Source organism: Papio anubis, chromosome 12 (genome assembly GCF_008728515.1).
Source record: "Papio anubis isolate 15944 chromosome 12, Panubis1.0, whole genome shotgun sequence".
Taxonomy (NCBI): domain Eukaryota; kingdom Metazoa; phylum Chordata; class Mammalia; order Primates; family Cercopithecidae; genus Papio; species Papio anubis.
This window is the reverse complement of record NC_044987.1, coordinates 57,900,488-57,921,846: the sequence shown is the minus strand read 5'-3', so window position 1 is coordinate 57,921,846 and position 21,359 is coordinate 57,900,488. Positions and strand designations below refer to the sequence as shown.

Genomic DNA, 21,359 nt, shown 5'->3' with positions numbered 1-21,359 from the left:
ATCACAAACTTTAACAACACTAAAATGAGTGTAGTTCCCCAAATCTACCACCCTGTTTCATGCACAGAACACCTTTCCCTCTCTTTGCCTAAGTCCATATCTCCTCATCTATGAAGAGGGAAATAACAGTACTTATCTCAAGGCTATTGTGAGAATAAAATGAATTAATACAAGTAAAGCACTTAGAACAATGACTTGGCATCAGTAAGCACTCAATAAAATGCTATGTTAATAACAACAGCAATAGGAGGAAGAAATAGAGGAGGAATAACTAATAACTGACAAGAAGAAAAACAGCTTCTAGCCCTCGTCCTTTGGTGACATAATTCGGGCATCAGCACCTACAGAAAGGCTGTTGTGACCACTACTGCCAGTGGCACTATGTGTTCCCACAGCATTTAGTCCTTAAACATTTACCAAGAATTCATTACGCACCACAACTGGGTGGACAGAAAAGAGATTCAGTGCATGCCTCTACTGTTGCCCTTCCTTCCCTACAATGGAGCACTGTGTGCCTGCCACCCCTCTACCACACTGAGAGAGAAGGCGTCACCTCTGTGAGGCCTGCATATAGCATAGTGTGTGGCATAGCACCACTCAATAAAGACAAACTAAAATTAGACTTTATTCTCACAATTTCAAAACACAGGACAAAGTTGAGCACACTCTTACATCCATTCTCAAGGTAGGTTTTTGACACAGAACATATTTATTTGTCCTTACCAGGTCAAGGCCTTTTTAAAAGGCATTCAGAAGTTGAGTCATTAACACTATCACTTACTTTTTTTCTGTTTCAGTGTCCTGATTTCGTCTTCACTCTAAATGTCAAGAAAAAAAAAAGAAAAAAAAAAAAAACAAAAAACACAAATCATCTTTAAAAAACTGACCTCTAGTCTATCATCTTAGACTCACAAATACAAATGCCTAGTCTGAGTCAATTTAATTCTTTTAAGAGCATAAATTCTTTATATAGAGAGTATACATTCTTCAAACAGACCGACAATGAGAAAACCAGAATAAGTTGTTAATGACTCCAAGGTTATAACAAAGTCCTAGGGAAAAAAGAATACATCATTTTACTTATTTTCTACCTAAATCACCGTAACTTTGGGTTATAAGTGTTTCCTGGCTAATGAAAGTCACAAAAATACACCATGGCACTTGGAGTTAAATTCAAGAGGACGCAAATCATCTTGCTTCCCCAATTTAACCCTGGAGATGTCCCGTAAGAAGGAGGTTGCTGAATCTCTGGACTCAACACAAAAGTGATGAGAAATCCCTGTGAAGGAGAAGGTGAAAGAGTACCAGCATGGAAGAGATACACAGAGCATACACAGAGCATAGTAGGCCAAGTGGTACCAATAGGGTTAGACAAAGGAAGAACTTTCTAGCTGCATCCTTTACTTTCCTTCCAACCCTCTACAATGCTTAAATCATAGTCCACTTTGTCGTTTTCCGTGGCAGAAAAGCAGCAATGCCAGTGACAGACAGCAGGATGCCTGTTGGGCAGCAATGGACATGGTGCTAATAACAAGAAACATCAGCAGGCCGGTCAACCTGGACATCCCCTCCTTATCCTATGGACTGCACGTTTATAAGGATGGCGGGTCAGGAAGAGTATGCCTGCTGTGAGATTACGTGAAGCGCTGTGAGATTATGTTAGGCTCTCTGAGGGACAGACTACAGGGAAATGATAGCTACAGGACAGCAAGTGATGGAGCTCCTCATCCTGATACATATTATACTTCATATCTATAGATTCAACCAACCATGCACTGAAAATGCTGGGGAAAACATGGATGGTTGTATCTATCATGAAAATGTGCAGACTTTTTTCTCATTATTCCCCTATATAACGCAGAATGACTATTTACATAGCATTTACAGTGTACTAGGTGTTACAAACAAATGTATTAAGCATCATAAATAATCTAGATATTACTTAAAAATGGATGGTTCTGCTGGGCACAGTGGCTCACGCCTGTAATCCTAGCATTTTGGGAGGCTGAGGCGGGAGGATCACCTGAGGTCAGGAGTTCGAGACCAGCCTGACCAACATGGAGAAACCTCGTCTCTACTAAAAATACAAAATGAGCCGGGCATGGTGGCGCATGCCTGTAATCCCAGCTACTCGAGAAGCTGAGGCAGGAGAATTGCTTGAACCCGGGAGGCGGAGGTTGTGAGAAGCTGAGATTGCACCCTTGCACTCCAGCCTGGGCAACAAGAGCAAAACTCTTGTCTCAAAAAAAAAAAAAAAGTTTGGTTGTGTCTATACTGAACACACAGACTTTTGTTCTTCTCATTATTCCCTAAACAATGTAATATAACAACTATTTAGATAGCACTACATTGTATTAGGTATTATAAATGATTTAAAGTACACAGGAGGATGTGTTTAAGTTATATGCAAATACGACACCACTTTATATAAGGGAATCAAACATCTGTGGGTTTTGCTCTCTGACGGAAGGTCCTGGAATCAGTCCTCCATGGACACCAAGAAGAAAGCTGATATGGAGGACTGTAATGTAGGTGTCAGTATTCATCTAAGAGAAGTCCCAGGAAAATAGAAATAAACAAATAGAGGGGAAAATGCATAACGAAAAATAAAAACTAAGGATTTCTCAGAATTTAAGATGTAAGTCCTCAGCTGTAAGATGACAAATTAAGGTACATGAGAAAAAAACTCACATCTAGATATAGATTAGCAAAATTTAAAATGTCAAATATAAAGAAAACTTTTAAAAAGCTTTGAGGGAGAAAAAGAAGATTACCTAAAAAGGAACAAGAATCAGGCTGGCACAGACTTCAATAGCAATAATGGATGCAAAAAAATCAGAAAGAATCAACATCACATAGACTATATGTATCCTCTATGTATCTCTTAATAACATTTAAAATTTAAAATATCAAATCATTTTTTAAAATAATTCCACATCTGGAAACTAAGAAAAACAATCCTGTGTTAACAAAATAGAGAAATTACAAAATACCTACAGCCAGATATGACAGCACTATCTGTCTAAAGTTGTGGGGTATAGCTAAAATGGACCTAAGAGACACATTTACAGCTTTGAATACACATAAATATGAGCTAAACATTCAAGAAGCTAGAAAAAGAGTCAAAAAGTAAATCAACCTAATCAAGGAAAACCAATAAGAGTTCACAAGTACAACAATCACTGACAAAACTACTGGTTCTTTGAAAAGATTATTAAAGTTTCATAAACTTACAACATTACAAACATTAACAAAACACAAGAAGAAAGAGAAAACCAATAAAGATATCAGAATGGCAATCAAAACTTTCCCTCACCCACCCCAAGCCCTCTAATGGTTTTACCAAGTTCTACCTTACTTTCAAGAGCAGTTAACATCTACCTATACAAATTTTTCTAGGAGAAAAAAAAAAAGATATCCAACTTATTTTATGATGCTAATAGAACCTTGATATTGTAATTGGATAATGACAGTACATGAAAAGAAAGTTACAGGCCAAGATTCACAAATGTAAAATCCTAAATAAAATACTGACCAATTGAATCCAATGGTATATAAAAGTAAACAGATATATTGCAATCAACTAGAATTCATTACAGAAATGCAGATGGTTCACAGAAAATCCGTTAGTACTCACTGCATTAAAGAATGAAAAAAATGAACTTTTCTATTAAATACATGCAATGAAAGCATGTGATAAGTCAAATACAAAAACGGAATATAGGTCAGGTGTGGTGGCTCACTACTGTAATGCCAGCATTTTGGGAGGCTGCGGTAGGAGGACTGCTTGAGCCCAGGAGTTTGAGACCAAAGTGGGCAACATGGCATGGTCGCATCTATAAAAAATAAAAAATACAAAAAAATAAGCCAGGCATGATGGCACACACCTATGGTCCCAGCTATTTGGGAGGCTGAGGTAAGAGGACTGCTTCAGCCCAGAAGGCAGAGGCTGCAGTGAACAGTGTCTGCCCCACTGCACTCTGGCCTGGGTGACAGAGTGAGACCCTGTCTTAAGAAAACAAACAAAAAACAAACAAGAAAACTCTGAATATGGGAGTAGAAGGGAATTTTCTTAACTTGATAAAAACTATCTAACAATACCAAGAGCAAACATTATACTTAATGGGGCAAGGCAAGTATGACATTACTAGAATTGTTCAATGTAGTACCAGGGATCTTGACTAAACAAGACAGGCAACAGAAAAAATTAAAATAGTAAGAACTGAAAGTGACAAATTTCTCCTTATTTACAGATGATACAATCAGTAACAGGAAAAACTCAGAAGACTTATTAGGATTAATTTAAAAAGAAGTTCTTCAAAAGTGCTGGAAACAATTTCAACCAGAATATATCATCTATACCAGTAAGAACTGTAATGTATTTAAGAAGTGATCTAAGGAAGAATGTATACATTGTCATTTAAAGAACTGTAACGAAAGCCCTAAAAATTTTTCATTTTCTGTACTCCTAAAAGTATTCTAATATTTTTTTCAAAAAACTAGTATTTAGTTTTGTCAATGATTGCTGTTACTTGATAGGTATTTTATGGGATTTTTTTTCTATTCATGGATGGAACTAGTTAATACTTTACAATAGTTTATACTGTAATAGTAAACTAGTAATATTCATTTACTAACATTAGTAATACTAAACTAGTAATAAACTAGTAATAAATTTACAATTGCTAATATTGTAAAGATGTCAATTCAAAGCAATTATAATGAAAATCCCAAAATAATTTCTAGGAGAACTTGACAAAAGGACTTTCAAATTCAAAAGCCCAGGCACGGTGGCTCACGTCCATAATCCCAGCACTTTGGGAGACCGAGGCGGGCAGATCACTTGAGGTCAAGAGTTCGAGACCAGCCTGGCTGACACGGTAAAACCGTGTCTCCACCAAAAACACAAAATTAGTCAGGCATAGTGGTGAGGGCCTGTAGTCTCAGTTACTCTGGAGGCTGAGGCAGGAAGAATTGCTGGAAACCGGGAGGTGGAGGTTGCAGTTAGCCAAGATTATGCCACTGCACTCCAGCCTGGGTGACAGAGTGAGACCCTGTCTAGGAAAAAAAAAAAAAATTCATATGGAGGAATAAAGGTCCACAAATAGTTAAGAAAAAGAAGAGTTAAACAATCACCTTATTTGAAAGTTAGATATATTACAAAGCCATGGTAATAAAACAGTACGGTATAGCTGCAAACAAATAATACAGTGAAATGGAACAGAACTCCCCAAAACAGCCTTATGTAAACTTGTTATATAACAGAGGTGGCATTTTACACCAGTAGAGGAAAGGAAGGATTAACAGACCATGTTGGGAAAACAGTTTCTCTACAAGGAGAAAAAGTTATTATAGATCCCTACTGTATGTCATACAAACTCCAAATGGATAAAATATCTAAATATGGTAAGCATAGAATAAGGAAAATTAGATAAATGCTACCTTTAAAAAGCACACAGTAGGTGAACTGATAGGACATACATTAAATACACTAGCATGGACACCAACTGGCAGGGGAAGGAATGGTAATGGTAATAGTGGGTGAAGAAGGAAAAATAATAAAGCAAAATAAGGGCCTTGCTAGTGGCAATGATGACAGAAAGCCATGGACTAAGGAGTTACTATACTTCCGTTCACCTAAGGTCAACAAAATACAGATAGGTGTCAATCCTCAGAACTGAAGGATATCTAAGGAATATAAGAATATGTGTAAATTATGCCATAAACAGAGATTTCGATGTTTTTTTTCTAAACTCTGTCCATATTTAATAGTGACAGAAGCCTTATCTTTAAAACATTCCATGTCTCCACTTTTACACTTTCCCTTTCTTTATTCCTTTGTGCTGAACTCTGGAAACACCTCAACTCTATTTTCCTTACTACAAAAGAAAAGGTAGCTTTCTCCTTCTTCCCCAGAAGGGAATGAGCTAGTGGCCTATAATTAATAGCACACTCTGGACCAATTCAACAGTATCAACTGGCTAAATTTGAGGGAGATTTTCCAATTTAAATACTAAAACTCATCATCTCACATCCAGGCTACTATTTACCATAACATTTATTTCCCATTACATTACTTCTGAAATAGAGAGTAACTTGGATTAATTTAACAGAAATGCATCCATATTTGATTTCATAGTATTATGGGGGAAGGTGGGAAAGCTGAAAGTACACAGACATACCAGTTCTTTTATTCGTTTTCTGTGTCTACTATGTGGGTTGTTCAAATGACTGGTAAGATCAAATATTGTTGGTATTGCATTATCTCGAAGAACTGTCCTATAAGGACTCTGAAAAAGAAAAATGTGTTAATTCAGATATGATCCTTATAAATATATTACATATCAATAAAATTCCATGTTAATGACCTCCACAATATTCCTTCAACTCCAGCTCTAAAGTATAGAGGCTTATAGAACTTGATGTCAGTTCAGGTCAGTCTACTATTTCCAACTGTACCTGCATTTGCCCTTCTGGCAATCTTATTATAAATTAAGAAACTGAATTGAAGGTAGGCATAAAACATAAAATGTGCTTGCATTTTGCGTATCTGTTTCTAATTCAGCATCCCAGCTACTTTATCTTCCTGTCCTTCCAAGAGCCCACAATCTACAGGAGGTACAAGTCTCCCAAAATAATCTGCACTCTTGTATGTTCCATAATAATGCATCCCTATTTTACCTAATGTTCCACTTTTGCTAATATTACTGAGAAGTATCAAGGTACAGTGAAAATATTGGACTGGGACCCAGGAGACCTAGGAACTAGTCCAAACTCTACCAGTGAATGACTCACTAAGACACCTTGGCTAAATTACTTTCCCTTTTTGGGCCCCAGTTTCTTCTTCTGAATAAAATTCTGGTATGGAACTATTTCAACATTTCCCAAAATGAAATTATTCACATACTTAACGATCATAATGCTTGCCATTTCAGTTATATTACCATCTGTATTTTTACACAATCGACTCACACTGTCTTAAGTAATAAAAACTGTAGGCAGAATGATCTGATGTTTTTATCTTACGTTTTTAAAAATTTTATGTTTTTAACACATACTACAAAACTTCTAAAATAAAAATTGATTCATGTGCCACATGAAACCAACTCTCACACCACAAGTGATACTGATATACATAATCACATTTTTGCAAATGATAATCTAGGTATTTCTATATTTCTTTCAAGTCCTAATGATCTTATGAAAGAATGATCATACTTTACCCTACTTCCTGTTAATTTCATCCAACTTGGCTAGAAGCTGGATATATACTTAGATGGTAACAGCCCTACTGCCAGCCCTGAGGAGGCTGGGTAAGAGACAAGAAGCTTATTAAGAGGGAGAGTAATAAATAACTGCTATTACACTCCTCTCAGACAGTCCAAAGAAATAGTGCCTTTAATTTCTTCCTCAATTTGCAATGATAAAGATAAAACATACTTCATTTAAACAAGCTTTCTTGGAAGCAGTGATTATTTCAAAATATCTAAGCATGTTCAAAGAACATGCCAAACAAAAATAACAACTTCTAAATTTGTTCACCCAAAGAAGGGAGGTCGGGAAGACATGAAGGGAAAACATGTATCTAAATGGAACACACTATCTTGGGTTGTACCCAAAGAGTTGTTAAACACATTTGGGATGAATTTCTATTCAGAGTCAATATTTTCTAGTTCAATTCCATGCCATAACAGAAAGCACAAAGATGATTCTCTGACTTCCTAGTAACCCTCAACTTCTAGTTCTGGGCTCGTGATCCTGAATCTACCAGGGAGGCTGAATGAGGAATTGGTTAGGGAAACAATCACTGAAGGGGGTACAAGCTATTATACTCAAAGCTCCCCCATCTTTCATACTGAGCAAATGTCCCCAAAATAAGCAAATACAAATACACAATCAACTTTCAATATCTTACCAATTATTAAATAAGGAGGGGAGGAAAAAAACATTTTAACAAATTTTTAAAAGTCAAATCAAATGATTTTCTATTTGCAAATAAAGCAAAGACATTATAGATCGGAAAACAGAATATGTGAAAGAAAAAAATGACATTTTATAAATATTTATTTTGGCCAAGAATGTTGGCTCACACCTGTAATTCCAACACTTTGGGAAGCCATAGCCTGGTAGACGGCTTGACCCCAGGAGTTCAAGACCAGCTTAGGTAACATGGCAAAACTCCATCTCTACAAAAAATACAAAAATTAGCCAGGTATGGTGGCACATGCCTGTAGTCCCAGCTACTTGGGAGGCTGAACGGGAAGGATTGCTTGAGCCTGGGAGGTCGAGGCTGTAGTGAGCCATGATTGCACCACTGCACCCCAGCTTAGGCAACAGAGCGAGACCCTGTCTCAAAAAATAATAATAAAAATAAGAAAAATATAAATATTTACAAGGACACATGCCAAAAAAGACAATATTCAATTACTGCTTATGATATCAAGTATCGCAGTATCAAGATTTAATTTTTAACTGCTGAATTAAGGTTTGAGCATGAAACAATAATCTTACTCTAGCATCAAAATAATAAAATATTTGGCTCAGGCCAAATTCAGTAGTCATGAATGTTTACTGATGAGATTTTTTTTTTTTTTTTGTCTGTTTGTTTAAAGACAGGGTCTCACCATCATGTTGCCCAGGCTGGCTCTGAACTCCTAGGCTCAAGTAATCCTTCAGCCTTAGACTCCTGAGTAGCTGGGACTACAGACACGTGCCACTGTGCCTTGCCACTGATGAGATCTTCAATGTCAAACTAATAAAGCCAAAACTCCTAAACATTTAGATATGGATATCAGAAAATCCAGGGGTTTTTGTTTGCTTGTTCGTTTTTGAAACACAGTCTCACTCTGTCACCAAGACTGAAGTACAGTGGCACAATCTTGGCTCACTGCAACCTCAGCCTCCTGGGTTCAAGCAATTCTTCTATTTCAGCCTCCTGAGCAGCTGGGATGACAGGCGTGCACCACCATGCCCAGCAAATTTTTCTTTTTTTTTTGTATTTTTAGTAGAGAAGGGGTTTCCCCCTGTTGGCCAGACTGGTCTCGAACTCCTGACCTAAAATGATCCGCCCACCTCAGCCTCCCAAAGTGCTGGGATTACAGGCGTGAGCTACCATACCCAGCCCAGAAATCCAGTTTTTAATAACATCTCCTAGATGTATAGAAAGAACATTTTCTCACATTCGGATTCATTTATTCAGGATTGAAGAATCATTTAGAAATTAAAAAAGCAAACCTGGCTCATCTTTCTGTTCCATTCTCTAAAGAATGTAAGAATGAACTATGCTTTAAATTTCTCACAATCTGGTTAGAATTATCTAATTAAGAGACCATATTTATTACTAAAATAAAAATGCAAAAATGCATATGGCAAATGTATTTAAAATAATTTGGGATATTTTTACTTAATGTCAAGAACATAAAAGTAGTTTGCCTTTTAAACATATGAAACCTTTTATTTCGGTTGATCATTATTACCCTCTTAACAAATTAAGGCAAAAATATTCCTCAAATATTTGTGATTAAACTGTTGAACCGGAATTGGCTCACCTCCCAATGACTTCACAAGTATCTGCTTCAATTAATTTTGAGAAATAAAATAACCCAATCATTCTTTAGTTTTCTGATGCCTCTGCAAAATGTATCTGAAAAAAATATCAAAATAAATTGCTGCATAACAACATATAGTGTACCTTCGAATCAAGTTTATGTCTATCCCAATATCTGAGGTGTTACATTAGTTACACTGAAACAATTCTGCTTCATTTCAATCAAATTTGCCTTATTTGTGCCTTTTATAAATCACAGCGAGAGAATCACAGAGGGTTAAAAATCTTAGAACTCAGGAATTACCTGGTCTAATCTCCTTATTAGGAACTGGGGCCCAGAGAGGGGAAGTGACTTGGCCAAGCTCACACAATTAACTGGTCTTGATATGAAATTACATACTATTGATGGAAATGGTTTTCCACATTACCTGGATAATTTGTTTACTATTACATCTAGCACATAAAAATTAAGAGTTGGTTCTAATAGTACATACAAAAACATGAAAACAAGAGCTCCATTCCAAGATGAAAATTTTACTCATAAAAAAGCTCTAAACAGCTCCAAATAAAAACACCAACTTTACCTTAAATATATACTTTTATAATCATCTAAAATTTTTCTGAAAACTAAATAATATTTAAAAGTAGTTACCTCGGCCGGGTGTGGTGGCTCATACATGTAATCCCAGCACTTTGGGAGGCCGAGGTGGGCGGGTCACTTGAGGTCAGGAGTTTGAGACTAGCCTGGCCAACATGGTGAAACCCCATCTCTACTAAAAATACAAAAATTAGCTGGGTGTGGTGGCACGTGCCTGTAATCCCAGCTACTTGAGAGGCTGAGGAGAGAAAATCGCTTGAGCCCAGGAGGTGGGGGAGGTGGCAGAGGTTGCAGTGAGCTGAGATAGCACCACTGCACTCCAGCCTGGGTGACAAAGCGAGACTGTCTTAAAAAAAAAAAAAAAAAAAAAAAAAAAAAAAAGGAGTTACCTCGGGTGGATAGAAATGGGGCATCAGAAACAGAGGAGTTTTTCTTTCTTTTTTTCTTTTTTCATCATTTTGGGTTTTTTTCCAGACAAGCTCTCATTCTGTTACCCAGAGTGGAGTGTAGCGGCATGAACACAACTCACTGCAGCCCTGACTTCCTAAGCTCAAGGATCCTCCCATCTCAGCTTCCCAAGTAGCTGGGACTACAGGCATACGTCACCACACCTGGCTAGTTTTTTTGGTATTTTCTGTAGATATGGAGTCTGGCCATGTTGCCCAGGCTGGTCTCAAAACTCTTGAGCTCAAGTGGTCTTCCTGCCTCGGCCTCCCAAAGTGCTGGGATTATAGGTGACTGGCAAAATCAGATTTTAAGAACAAAACAGATACTATTCAGCTCCAAATCTGTCTTCATCTTAAAGTGGCAGGATATAGGAATACTTTCCAACATTGGCAAATACTTACATTTCCAACCAGACAGAGTGAGAGAGAAATCAAGACAAACAGAGAGACACCAAGCTCTTCTATTACTCACAGTTCTACAGATCATAGAGGTCTCAAAATGTTTGGCACATAATCGATAATGTTTATTTAGCTGATCAGGTGTTTTATCTTCTAAGTCTGCTCTCCTACAGTTCTCCACCCACTTCTGGCATCTATAAATAAAACCAAAACACAATTATGAAAATGAGCTCAGCATTTAAATTTCAGCCTGCAGTTTTAAGGCAAACATCTATTAATAACAACGGATTCCTGCTCCCCTCCCTGAGAACATAATTTGGAGAATTTTATTAATAACAAAATAACAGTTGGAAAAAACCTTAGAAATCATTTAGTAACAACACTTCAATTATAGACAAGGTTAAGAAGTAACTTGCTTGGAGGCAAGTACAAAATCAGCAGCAGAATTAGAACTGAAACCGGCATCTTCCAACTCCAGACATCAGAGAAGATCCAACCATCAGTAGAACAAGCAGAAAGCTGCACAGCCACAAGGCTAACAGCCTAACATTCCCTTCAGGATTTCAACTTCAACAAGCAAACGAAACAACACTGTCACTGTTGAAAATCAGTAATCAGATGTTCTTTAAATAACTAGTTTCTAACAGAAGCATAAAGGTTGTATTCGTTTATCTTCCTATGAACACAAATTATTATCTATAGTAATATGTGTTGACTAGATTGCAAGCTCCATGAATGCAGGGACTGTGTCTACACAATCCAGTACACAAAAAGTACTGAAGACAGGGAACAAGACAAAGTCCATGCCCTCTCAGTGCTTAAATATTTTCAGAAAAACTAATAATAAGCACTTATTATGAGCCAGACACTGTTCTAAGTCCTTTCCAAAGATGGGTACTATTATTATCTCCCTTGTGCAGATGAAGAAACCAAGGCACAGAAATATTAAGTAACCTGCTAAAGTCACAACCGGATCTTTCCTCGAATTTCTTTTTTTTTTTTTTGAGACAGAGTTTTGCTCTTGTTGCCCAGGCTGCAGTGCAATGCCATGATCTCGGCTCACTGCAACCTCTGCCTCCGGGGTTCAAGCGATTCTCCTGCCTTAGCCTCCCATGTAGCTTGCATCACAGGTGTGCGTTACCACACCTGGCTAATCTTGTATTTTTAGGAGAGATGGGGTTTCTCCATGTTGGTCAGGCTGGTCTCGAACTCCCGACCTCAGGTGATCCACCCACCTCGGCCTCCCAAAGTGCTGGGATTACAGATGTGAGCCACCGTGCCCGGCCCATCCCTCAAATTTCTAAGAATAAAAGTCCTGCCGTGGATAAACAGTGTCACAAATTATTTTTTTGAGATGGTGTCTCACTCTGTCGCCCAGGGTGGAGTGTAGTGGCATGATCACAGCTCAATGCAACCTCTGCCTCCCAGGTTCAAGTGATTCTCCTGCCTCAGCTCCCCGAGGAGCTGAGATTATAGGTGTGCAACACCACACCCAACTAATTTTTGTATTTATAGTAGAGATAGGGTTTCACCATGTTGGCCAACCTGGTCTCGAACTCCGGATCTCAGGTGATCCGCCCGCCTTGGCCTCCCAAAGTGCTGGGATTACAGTCGTGAGCCACCACGCCCGGCCCAACATATTCCTTTATAATTACATCACAATATATATATTTTTAATGTTTTAACACTATTGTCCACCTTTCCCCAACACACCTGCCCCTGACACTTAATTCTATTCTAAAAATGTAAAATCATGGTAAAATGCTATGATTTTAAAAAAACTACAGCTAAATTGTACAGCATTTCATTTGACCAACAAGTATTACACTGCTCACAGTAATGATGCCTAAGATGTTCACAATTTCATCACACTTGTACACAGTTGTACATTATGACTATAAACATTTCATGTTTCAAAATCCAAATATTAAGTATAAAAACTATTTCACTATAAAATAATCTGCCATACTGCTACAGTTGTTTGTTTTTTAAATTCTTAAATCTCTGGAGACCTTCCACACAGAGCAATACTGTACATATTACCTCTGAACTAAGTTGAAGCAGCTTTCTGATATCAACAGCAACTCTTATTCAGACAATCAAGAACAGAATGGGCATCAGGCAGACAGCCTAATTAAATACACCTGTCTCTCTATATGAACTACTTAAGAATAAATCTAGTGAAAGATGCGCAAGACCTCTAATAATCTTTTTAAAGCAAACTTAAATAAATACATAAGTTTATGAACTGGCACACTAAATTATAAAGATGTCAATTTTCCCCAAACCCATTTACTAATTCAATATAATCACAAGCCCAATAAGTTTGTGAGAGAGAGCAAGAGAAAGAAATGACTAATTATTCTAAAACTTTTTATACACAAATTTAAAGAACCCAGGATAACCAAGACAATCTTGAGAGAGAGGGGAAAAAAAGGAGGTTGAAAGAATTACACTACCAGATATTAAGACTTACTGTAAAGTTTATTACTTCCTGGCAGAAGGACAGAACAATGAAACAAAACAGGGCACTACAGATACTTAAAGGTAGCTTTGAACAGCGGCAAATACGGAGTTTTCTTTTTCAATAAATAGGGTTGAGTTAGTTGAATATCCACATTAAAAAAACAAATCTTAACTCCCATTTGTACACCATACACGAAAATAAATTCCAAGTGATTGTAGATCAAATATGAAAGGTAAAACAATAAAACCACTAAAAGGTAACACAGGAGATTATCTTCATGACCTTGGAATAAAGATCTCTTAAGGCAACAGAGAGCACAAACACTAGAGGAAAAGATTTATAAATTAGGTTACTTTAAAGTTAGTAACTTTTCTTCATTAAAAGAAGCCATTTAAGAGTGAAATGGTAGACCACAAAATGTCAGATATTTGCAATACATATATCTAACAACGGACTCGCATTCAAAATATATATGAAGAACTACAAATAAATAACCCAACATAAAAACTGGCAAAGGGTCTTGAACAGGCACTTTATAATAAAAAGGTAATAAAAATGGCAATACATAGATGAAAAAAATGCTCAATCTCATTTGCCATCAGGGAAATGCTAATTAAAACCATAACAGGCCAGGCGCAGTGGCTCAAGTCTGTAATCCCAGCACTTTGGGAGGCCGAGACAGGCGGATCACGAGGTCAGGAGATCGAGACCATCTTGGTTAACACGGTGAAACCCCATCTCTACTAAAAAATACAAAAAACTAGCCGGGCAAGGTGGCTGGTGCCTGTAGTCCCAGCTACTTGGGAGGCTGAGGCAGGAGAATGGCATAAACCTGGGAGGCAGAGCTTGCAGTGAGCTGAGATCCCGCCACTGCACTCCAGCCTGGGCGACAGAGCGAGACTCCGTCTCAAAAAAAAAAAAAAAAAAAAAAAAACCATGACAAATTACTACATACCCACAAGAATGACTGCAATGTAAAAGAGGTAATACCAAATATCGGGGAGAAGGTAAAATAACTTTGCCCATCAACAGTAGAATGGATAAATTGTGGTATAGTCATTCAATGGAATACTACTTGGCTATGAAATGAACAAACTATCTACAATCTCACAAATGTAATGTTAAGCAGAAGCAGCCAGGAGTACTTACTACAGGATTCCTTTGATATGAAATTCAAGAATAGGCAAAACTCATTTATAGTGATTGTTCAGAAAAAGAGTTAACACAGCAGACCTGAGGCTGCTGTCCTTAGAAAGGCCTGTTTGTTAAGGACCTTGGGCTGGTATCCGGGAACTCGGTTGGTAAACGGAAATAAAACTTTCCCTAACTGATAATGCAGCTCAATGTGCCTAGACTGTTTGTGCAAACAACATGATTTATGCTGAACACCTGTCATCCCTTCTAGGAATCTGGAATTTTATTATATGCCAGGCAGAGGCTGCCTATGTGATCAGGCCCCAGTGAAAACCTTGGACACTAGGTCTCTAACGGTCTTCTCTCCACAGAAACACGGCACATGTGTTGCTACATTTCCACCACTGGGGAAAAATGGACTTTGGGTGACCCCTCATGGGAAGGAGAGAGCATAGGAAAGCCTATACATGAATTCCTTCAGACTGTGCCTGTGTCTTTTTCCCTTATGATCCAGATGTGTATCCTTACTACAATGCTGCAATAAATCTTCACTGTGAGTACAACCATATACTGAGTCCTGTAAGACCTTCTAGTGAATCTCTGAATATGGGGTGGTCTGGCCCTGCCTCAACACAGTGATGGAATAGTAGACACATTTGGGGAGGGTAACAACTGGTAGTGGGCACAAAAGAGGCTACTGAGGTGCTGTTTATGTTCTATATCTCAAACAACAATAAAGCTTCCATTCATTCTCCCTCTTTCCCCCAAAACCTAATAATTCAAGGTATGTGAAGTCACAGTGGCTACCACTGGGGAGAATGGGATAATGGCTGGGAGGACCTTGGAGCAGAGAAGTTTGGGATGCTAGTAATACTGTATTTTTTTTAAATTCTGGTGAAATTTTCATGGCTATGTTACTCTAAAAATCCAACATGATGTACAGTTACCATCTGTGATCTTCTGTGCATATGTTTTTTGGGTTTTTTTTTTCTTTTGAGAGAGAGAGAGAGAGAGAAAGAGAGAGAGAAGCTCACTCCGTTGCCCAGGCTGGAATACAATGGTGCAATCTCGGCTCACTACAGCCTCCACCTCCTGGGTTCAAGCGATTCTCCCACCTCAGTCTCCCAAGTAGCTGGGACTACAGGCATGCACCACCACGCCCAGCTAATTTTTTGTATTATTTGTAGAGATGGGGTTTCACCATGTTGCCCAGGCTAGGCTCAAACTCCTGGGTGAAGTGATCGTCCTGCCTCGGCCTCCCAAAGTGCTAGAATTACAGGCATGAGTCACCGCACGTAGCTCTTCTGTGTATACGTTTTTACACGAATAATATTATAAAAATTATATATGACCAGGAGGCTGAGGCAGAAGAATCGCTCGAACCCGAGAAGCGGAGGTTGCAGTAAGCCAAGATCGCGCCACTGCACTCCAGCCTGGCAAGAGAGCGAGAGTCCGTCTAAAAAAAAAAAAATATATATATATATATATATAAAACCACAATAAGTCTTTTCACATATGTGTATTATGAACATGTATATATATTTATATACATATATACCCACTTATATAATTGTCTCAAATTTTTACCAATGCCTCCCCTTTCCCAGCTCTCCCTGTCACTGTTCTGTTCCCTATACTCCAGATTCTGTAGACTTTCCCTTAGCACAGTGGAATGACTCCCCAAATCCATTTGCTTCTCTCCATTAATAACACCCTGGTTCAAGCTACCACAATTTTTTACCTGGTCTACTAGTATCTCTTCCAAACTGGTCATCTGCCCTTCTCTAACCCCTTCTCCATGATGCAGAGTATTTTTTAAAGCCAATTTGAGAATGTCTCTTCCGTGCTTAAGCTTTTAGTGGCTTCTCAATACTCTCAGGATAAACAGTTGTGTTCACTTCTATCCTGGGGCTTTCCCAGTGCTGTTTACTCAGCCTACTACATTCTTCTTGCTGCTTTTTATACACTTCCTATGCACAGTTAACTATGACTCAGCCTTCAGATCTTAGCTCAAATGTCATTTCTTGAGGGAAACTTTTCCTGACTCCCAAGTGTACACGTATGTGGGTATATGTGTATGAAAACGTATGCACCCAGAAAATTCTAGGTATTTAAGACTTTCCACCTCTCCATATATAATATCTGAATTCCCTACATTTATCTTACTATATTATTCCCACAGTGTAAACATGCCCTAATGTCTCCCATCTTTAAAACTCTCTTAACCCTGACCCTCTTTATAGCAAAACTTGTTAAAGCATCCATTTGGACTGCATCCAATTATCTTGCTGTACTGTCTCCTAAATCAATGCCAAGGAGGCTCATGCTCTATCCCTTTTCCACTGAAACTGCTCAAGACAATTACTAATGACCCCATTCTGCCAAATCTAATGGTCACTTTTCTGTACAGATTTTATTTCACTTTTAACTTTTCTTTTTTTTTTTAGGTGGTCTTGCTCTTGTTGCTCAGGCTGGAGTGCAGTGGCATAATCTCGGCTCACTGCAACCTCTGCCTCCTGGGTTAAAGCTATTCTCTTGCGTCAGCCTCCTGAGAAGCTGGGATTACAGGCACCCGCCACCATGCCCGGCTAATTTTTGTACTTTTAGTAGAGTCAGGGTTTCACCATGTTGGCCAGGCTGGTCTTGAACCCCTGACCTCAGGTGATCCACCCGCTTCAGCCTCCCAAAGTGTTGGGATTATAGGCGTGAGCCACCGTGCCCGGCCTATCTTTTATTTCATTTTTAAAGTAATGAGAGAAGGTGTCATTATGTTGCCCAGGTGGGTCTCAAACTCCCAGGCTCAAGCCATCTTCCCACCTCAACCTCCCAAAGCGCTGGGATTGCAGGTGTGAGCCACTGCACGCAGCCACTTTCTGTACACACCTTAAACACGTTCAGCACTAGTCAACCATCACTGACCACTTCTTTGTTTTGTTTTTAATGTTTTTCCCTCAATGGTTTCCTACTAATGCAGCACTTCTCAAAGTGTATTCCAAGGAATCCTGGTCAAAGAATTGTTCCTTTTAAAAAAAAAAAAAAAAGAGGGCCTCAATCTGTCACCCAGGCTGTAGCACACCGGTGCAATCATAGCTCATTGTAAGTTCAAACTCCTAGGTTTAAGTCATCCTCTTGCCTCGGCCTCTCAAAGTGCTGGGATTACAGGCATGAGTGACCATGCCCAGTCAGAACTGTTCCATTAAAAAAAAAAAAGGACTGGGCATGGTGGCTCATAGTACCAGCACTTTGAGAGGTCAAGGCAAGCAGATCACTTGAGCCTAGGAGTTCAAGACCAGCCTGGACAATATAGGGAGACCTTGTTTCTACAAAAAATTAAAAAATTAGTCAAGTGTGGTGGCGTGCACCTATGGTCCCCAGCTACTTGGGAGGCCCAGACGGGAGGACTGTTTGAGCCTGGGAGATGGAGACTGCAGTGAGCAATGATTATGCCCCTGCACTCCAGCCTGGGCCACAGAGTAAGAATCTGTCTCCAAAAAAAAAACAAAACAAAACAAACAAAACAAACAAACAAACAAAAAACAAGGTTCCATGGTCAAATAAGTTTGGATAATACATATTTTATCCCATCCTACTCTTAAGGTTTTAGTCATTCCTATAGGGCCTTTAAAAAAGTTAGCTAACCTCTCTGTACCTACTTTGGTCATCTGTAAAGCAAGGACTACCTCAAAATTTACTGCAAAGGTAACATGAAATAATGTATATATAACAGAGAAATATATAACAGAGCAGTGTCTGTCACAAAGAATACAGTATATAAATACTGTTCCAGCCTGGGCAACATGGCAAAATCCTGTTTCTACAAAAAATACAAAAATTAGCCAAGCATGGTGGTATGTACCTGCAGTCCCAGCTACTTGGGAGCATAAGGCAGGAGAATTGCTTGAGCGCAGGAGGCAGAGGTTGCAATGAGTGGAGATCGTGTCATTGCACTTTAGCCTGGGTGACAGTGAGACACTGTCTCAAAAAAAAAAAAAAAAGGAAAAAAAAAGAAGTACTATTATTACAACTCAGAGCATTGCTTGAAAGATTAAATGAGTTGATATGAAAGTACTTCAGGCTGGGCATGGTGTCTCACACCTGTTATCCTACCACTTTGGAAGGCTGAACAAGGGGGGACTGCTTCAGTTCAGGAGTCCAAGACCAGCCTGGGCAACGTGGTGAGACCCTGTCTCTACAAAAAATTTAAAAACAAAATTAGCCGGGGGTTGTGACGGGCACCTATAGTCCCAGGTACTTGGGTGGCTGAGGCTGGAAGATCACTTGAGCCCAGGAAGTTAGGGCTGCAGTGAGCCATGAGCCATGCTCCTGCCACTGCACTCCAGCCTGAGTGACAGAGCAAGAACCCTCAAAAAAAAAAGTTTGAAATTTGCTGCTCACATTTTAGAGCAGCAATTCTCAAACTTCATAGTCCCCAGATTCCTCTGCACTATTACATTATTGAGGACTCCAAAGACCTTTTGTTTATGTGGATTTTACCTAACAACATTTATCAGAGAAATTTTTAAAATATTCATTAATTCATTAAAATACCAACCTTATAATATGTTAACATAAATAACGTTTTAATAAAAAATTACGTTTTCCAAAACAAAAACATCTAGTGAGAAACATTACACTGCTTCATTTTTGCAAATCTCTTCTGTCCAGCTTAACAGAACACAACTAGATTTTCACATCTGCTTCTGTATTTAATCTATTGCTATATGTTGTTTTGGTTGAAATATATGAAGAAAATCTAGCCTCATAATGATATGCAGTTAAAAAGGTTATTACAATACTCCTCTTTTTTCCATATAATTGTGAATTCTCCACAAGTGGTAGTTTCTTCAAGATTAGTTGAAATGTGAAATCTGAGACCAGACCAATGAACTTTTTCATGCCCTAGTACATAAAAAATCCCATAGTCTATCTTGCACTTCAAATAGATCTTTTATCCACGTATGTCTCTGTAAAACCATAAATTGGTCATTTGGAAAATATTAGTTCAGTGAGTTATACATACCATATAAATGTTAACGCAATTAATTATACAATATGTAGAAAAAACCCACATCAGTATCATCAGTGATCTCACCAGAAAAGTCTTCAAGTATTAGAGAGCTGCCAAGCTCACAGTGGCAATAAATTTTCCAAAATTCTAATTTTCTTTTTTTTTTTTTGAGACGGAGTCTCGCTCTGTCGCCCAGGCTGGAGTGCAGTGGCCGGATCTCAGCTCACTGCAAGCTCCACCTCCCGGGTTCATGCCATTCTCCTGCCTCAGCCTCCCGAGTAGCTGGGACTACAGGCGTCCGCCACATCGCCCGGCTAGTTTTTTGTATTTTTTAGTAGAGACGGGGTTTCACCGTGTTAGCCAGGATAGTCTCGATCTCCTGACCTCGTGATCCACCCGTCTCGGCCTCCCAAAGTGCTGGGATTACAGGCTTGAGCCACCGCGCCCGGCCCCAAAATTCTAATTTTCAACTTGAATGCTCAAATTATCAGTTGTTCTCCTTGAAGTGGCAGGCTTGTTTATTTCTGAGAAAATGTCTATCAAACACCCAGATCTGAAAAATCATATTTAGAAAATTCTAGAAGACACAATACACAATTTATCAAAATAATGATGCCATCATGTTATGTAGCACTCCAAATATTCCACTGTCCACTCCTGAAAGACCGAATATGAAAAATGGAAATAATATCAGTGTTATTATGAAAATAGTTTTGACATTGTGGACTCCCTGAAAGGGTCTTGGGGGCTGCTACGGTCTGAATGTCTGCGTCCCCTCAAAATTCATATTGAAACAATCCCCAGTGCAGTGGTGTTGGGAGGTGGCGCATCTGGGAGGTGACTTAGGTCATGAAGTGGAAGCCTTATTTGCCCCTTCCGCCATGTGAGAACACAACAAGAAGGTACCATCTAAGAAGTCGAGAGCGAGCCCTCACCAGATGCCAAATCTGCTGGTGACTTCATCTTGGACTTCCCAGCTTCCAGAACTATAAGAAACAAATTTCTGTTGTTTAAAAATCACCCAGTCTAAGGTATTTTGCTATAGCAGCGTAAATAGGCACCCTCCTGAGTCCCCAGAAAACCACTGATTTTACATTTCACAAAGTAGAGTACATCAACTCTCAATCAGCCTTGATTAAACTGCCAGAAGAACCTTGGAAGCCCTCACCCATCTTGGGTGAGTTAGTACTAGCTGCCTGAAGAGGCAGAAGAGAGCTTCAACACCCAACTCACTCTAATCAAAGCAATTCATTAGCTCTACCTGCACCTTCTCCTGGTTTAGGAAAAGCTCCACTGTGAGCTGCCTCCAAGTGGCAAGCCTTGGCATTAGGCAAGCTACCCTGCTGGAGCAATCAAGATTTAGGCAGTTGTTTTTTGTTTGTTTGTTTGTTTTTACTTAAACCCTGTCACTGACCTAAGCTGGGTTGATTATATTATTTCACTTTTTAAAAAAAGAAGCATATTAATGCCACTTTTTCTAAAACAGTAAGAACTATTATGGTATGTAAATTCCACACCATACACTTTATTAATTACACTCTTGAAGTTTAAATTATTTCTAAATAGCTTTTTCTAAAAGCATGCATGGGATTTATAACTGATGACTGAGAAATGTACTGTTTTAATAGCATTAAATATATTCATCTTTATTGTTAGTTAACAATGTTAATATTTGAAGACTAGATTGGCAGTGTCACCTTTTATCAACCTTCCCTACAACCTGTTTACGGAAGAAAAGGTGTGGGTGGGGTTTAGAACTA

At 38.7% G+C, this 21,359-nt stretch overlaps 1 protein-coding gene across 2 annotated transcripts in view; it reads right to left on the bottom strand.

Annotated features, from left to right (window-relative positions):
• Window positions 1–21,359, bottom strand: part of THAP12 (THAP domain containing 12) — a 31,873-nt gene that overhangs the window by 5,041 nt on the left and 5,473 nt on the right. Inside the window, exons 2-5 of one of the 2 annotated variants that reach the window (XR_004177431.1) lie at window positions 11,064–11,184; window positions 9,549–9,643; window positions 6,183–6,290; window positions 782–818 (exon numbers count right to left, since the gene is read on the bottom strand). Coding sequence is in view for 1 of the 2 variants with exons in the window: in XM_003910439.3 (XP_003910488.2) it covers window positions 782–818; window positions 6,183–6,290; window positions 11,064–11,184 (266 nt within the window). In the remaining variant the exon portion in view is untranslated. The remainder of the gene's footprint in view (window positions 1–781; window positions 819–6,182; window positions 6,291–9,548; window positions 9,644–11,063; window positions 11,185–21,359) is intronic. The other variant, XM_003910439.3, reaches the window with a different exon arrangement.